The sequence below is a fragment of the Triticum dicoccoides genome, chromosome 6A (genome assembly GCF_002162155.2).
Source record: "Triticum dicoccoides isolate Atlit2015 ecotype Zavitan chromosome 6A, WEW_v2.0, whole genome shotgun sequence".
In the NCBI taxonomy this organism is placed as follows: Eukaryota; Viridiplantae; Streptophyta; class Magnoliopsida; order Poales; family Poaceae; genus Triticum; species Triticum dicoccoides.
This window is the reverse complement of record NC_041390.1, coordinates 112,053,813-112,057,905: the sequence shown is the minus strand read 5'-3', so window position 1 is coordinate 112,057,905 and position 4,093 is coordinate 112,053,813. Positions and strand designations below refer to the sequence as shown.

The 4,093-nt window shown below is 61.4% G+C and overlaps 1 protein-coding gene across 1 annotated transcript; it reads right to left on the bottom strand.

Moving 5' to 3' along the window:
* Nucleotides 1-527: 527 nt before the first annotated feature.
* LOC119315733 lies at nt 528-2,717 on the bottom strand. Its single transcript, XM_037590237.1, has one exon. The coding sequence runs from the start codon at nt 2,715-2,717 to the stop codon at nt 528-530; it is 2,190 nt and encodes a 729-aa protein (XP_037446134.1).
* Between the last annotated feature and the right edge of the window lie 1,376 nt (nt 2,718-4,093).

The window sequence follows — 4,093 nt, the reverse complement described above, 5'->3', positions numbered from 1 at the left end:
ATGGCGGGAACATAAGGCGGGAAGGGGTTGGCGGGAAACAGGTGGCTGGAACATATGGCGGGAAGGGGTTGGCGGGAAACGGGTGGCGGGAACATATGGCGGGAAGGGGTTGGTGGGAAACGGGTGGCGCGAAAATAAATTTAGCCTAAAGTATGAGCCATGCAACTTCGGCCTACACGAGACCAAAAAGGATTTTTCGGCCTAAACTTGACCAAAAAGTCTATTTCGGCCTACACTTGACCAAAAAGTTTCTTTTTTGCCAGGTCCCCACCATTTCGGCCAAGGGAAGGCCGAAAAAGCTACTTCGACCTAGAGGTGGCCGAAAACTCCCATTTCGGCCAGCACGTGGCCGGCGAGGTGCTACTTTTGATTTTTATTCAAATCATGCTATAGTTTCCGAAAATGCTATAAAATATGTCATAGTTTTGAAAAAATTGCATACAGTATTCATAGTAGGTTAATAACTGATATTCATATACACGCCCAATCAAACAAATATAAAGAAATACAAATGATGACATTATCAGCTAACACGAGTGTTCGACATCACTCTCGGGACGACAAACAATGCCCGCATGCCCGAGCAACGCCCAAAGCACGGTGATGAACTCGCCGCCACGGCGGAGCGACTTGGCATGCGCCGTGACGTTCTCCGACGGCGCCAGGAAGACGATGAGCTCCGCCCAGAACTCGGCCAGGATTCTCCAGACCGCCTCCTCGTCGCCGACCTCCTCGGCCAGCTGCCGGGCGAGCTTCGAAGCCTTCCGCAGCGTCTCGTTCATGCTCTCGCCGAGGCACGTCGCCGCGCGCTCGTACCGCACCAACGGCCCGGCGCAGCGCGCGAGGACCCTCGCCACCTCCTCCGCGACGCCCTCGTAGAGCTCCTCCGTCCACGCCGGGTGGTCCGGCAGGAGCTGCGGCTTCAGCGCCACGAGGTACGCGCAGTACCGTGACAGGTGTGTCGCCACGACCACCGTGTCGTCGCAGTCTCCGCCGTCCTCGACGTCGTTGTCGTCGCTGCCATGAGCAGCTGCCTCCGAGCGCTTGATCTCGAGCAAACTCGTGGCGACATGCCACACGAGGATCTGCTCGGAGATGCTTCTCTCACCACTGCCGCCGGCGCCGACACGGCAAGCCCAGGTAAACTTATCGGCGACGCCGCTCCGTTGCAACGACAGCACGCCGTTCCCGAGTGCTCCGTGGTTCGTCCTCAGCGTCGTCACGATGGCTGCCTTGACCGACGGCGGCACGGGGACCGACGTCTTGGAGATCCGGTCGACCTGCCGGGAAACGCATCCGCAGTAGCACATGCGGGTCTGCAGGACGGACGTCTGACCGAACCGGTCGTCCCAGCGCTGGACGGAGTTGAACCGGAGGACGCGGGCGAGCTTGCCGCGCGTCCACCGCGACCTGCGCCACGACGGGCGGCGCGCGTACTCGCAGATGGTGACCACCTTGATCCAGTCGGAGCGGACGTAGTTGGCGATCTCCCACCCTTCCGTGAAGACGATGGCGACGATGAAGGAGACGGTGACGAGCACGTCGAGGCCGGCGATGGCGTGAAACACGGTGTCGTGGCGCTGCAGGTAGTTCCTGAGCTGCTCGTAGTCCACGGCGAGCGCCGTGCCTTGGGTGGTCATGTCGTGCACGATGGCGCCGCCGGCCGCGAGGCAGCTGAGCCACGTGGCGAGCACGAGGATGGAGTTGAGCACCGGGAACCACCACCCGCTGGCGTAGAAGGAGGTGAGCTTGGAGTACAGCAAGTCGGCGAGGAAGGCCAGCTCGGTCTCGATCACCCCGAATGCTCTCTCGGGGCTCCCCGCGAGGAGGCCATCGTGGACGAATGCGAGAGCTCGGCGAGAGCCCACCTCCGCGAGGGGGCACCCGAGGAACCTCCGGAGCTGCAGCTTGAACAGGGCGAAGGACAGGCAGAGATCCTTGGTGTGCGGATAGGACGCGAGGAGCGAGTCTCCGGCGGAAAAAAGGCGCCATATCCGGTCCATGGTGACCACGTGCCCGGCATCGGCGCACAACGACGGCGCCTGAGAAGTCCGGCCAATTTGGTACCCATGCGGCCTGGCCTCGATATGCAGCTTCTCCTCGCCCATCACCAGGTAAGGCGGCACGCCGTCTTGCGCGCTGTCTTCTCCTGGATGATCTTGCTCTCGGCAATGGAGTTGCTTCATGTAGTCGGAGACGAGGTAAGCGTTGAGGCCGACGGCGAACGAGTTCCTCGCGAGCTCCGCGGCGACGAGCCGGTGGATGAGCTTGACGAGGCTGAGCACCCAGAGCCAAAGGAGCACGCCGGTGAGCTGCGGGCTCCCGGCCTCTCCGCCGCTGCTTATGATGAGGAACGCCACCCAGCCCATCCGCGCCAACTGCTCGACGGAGGGGCGGAACTTGCTGCCGCCGGAGGCGTTGCTGTCGATGGTGAGGGAGGAGGAGCGGGCGGTGTCGATGGTGTTGCGCAGGATCTGGAGGAAGACGGTCCAGGCGAGGAGGAGGGGCACGCGCGCGGCGTCCCACTTGGCGGCCGCGGAGACGGCGTAGGAGACGAGCGGGAGGAAGAGCGTGGACGCGGCCCACACGAAGAGGCGGAGCGCGGGGTGGCCGGCGCGGCGGCGGTAGGAGCTGAGCACGACGAGGAGGGACAGGAGGATGATGCTCACGATGGCCGCCACCTCCATGAGGAGAAGGTTCAGCAGGCTGGTTCCCATGGCGCTCGATCGCTGGGCTCGCTGCTCACTTCGATTGATCTTCGAACTTCGTATCAAAGATGATCAGCATGCACACGAAGTATTGGCCTGCTTTCATTGCATGCATGCATGCGCATGCAGAAGAAGTTTGGACTACAAGTCAAGTAAAAGATCAGAGATCAATTCTTTGCTTTAGGTGCGCAATGAAAGATCCTACCAATGACCGCTGGAAAGTCACCCCATCACATGTACGAGTCTTAGAGCATCTCCAACAGGTGCGGCAAAAGGCACGCCCGTGCGGTAAAATTTGGTTTTAGCGCGCGCGGCTGGTTCCGCGCACTCCAGCAGTGGCGGGAACTTACCGCGTGCGGGGGAGAAAGCGGCACGCGGCGCGGTAGATTTGGCGCGCGAAGCGGCGCGCGCCTATAAAATGCCGCGCTCGCCACGCGCACAGACACAGCCACGCGCCCTTCCCTCGCAACCTCGCCGCTTCGCCGCTTTTCGCGCCACCACCGCGCCACCATGCCGCCGCGCCGCCGGGGTTCTTCGGGCTACCGCGGCGTCCGCGAGCGCCCCAACGGCTGGTACTCCGTCGAGATCCGGTCCGGCGACGTCCGGCTCGGCCTCGGGTCGTTTCGAAGCGCGTACGAGGCGGCCCGCGCGTAGGACGCAGCGGCGTGGCGCTTGGATAGGCCCCGGTCGCAGATGAACTTCCGGGACGTCTTCACGCGCGAGCAGGCGCAGCGCGTCGCCCCTCCGCCGCGTCTCATCACCGACATGGACCGTGCCGACCACGCTCGGCGCTGCCGCCGCCTCCTCATCGCCGAGGAGGACGAGCGAGCCATGGCGGAGTGGCGCCGTCGCCACCCGGAGGACGTCGCCGACGAGCGTGCCTACTGGGCGGAGAGGACGGCAAGGCGCCGCGCGGAGCGGGCGGACCGGCGTCCGCGGAAGGCATTGGCGAATGCGCAGTGCGATATCATTGAAGCAGGTGGGAGGTCGATCTTCACGTCAGACAATGAACGTTGGGACGACATATGGCTCGATACCTCGGACAACACCGACAAGGATGGTGATGATGATAGCGACTTGGAGTAGTTTCTATCTATGTATGCCGTAGTAGTTTCTATCTAGTTGCACCGTAGTTCTATCTATGCTTTCGAACTATCTATCTAGTTGCACCGATGTAAAATACCTTTGTATCGTTTTTTATCTATACAATTTATCGTTTTTTATTATCTTAATATTTATCTATGCTTCCAAAAATGTTGTAAAAATGAGCGCGCGTGCTGCATTTTTGCGCACTGCTGGAGCGACGCGCGCGCGCTGCATCTTAGCGCGGCTGCTGGAGTCAGCGCTGCGCGCCGCGCCAAACCAGGTGATGGACATGCGGCAAA

Bases quoted from the DNA above. Each gene is read 5' to 3' on its own strand.
- LOC119315733 (XM_037590237.1), bottom strand. From the start codon at position 2,717: ATGGGAACCAGCCTGCTGAACCTTCTCCTCATGGAGGTGGCGGCCATC.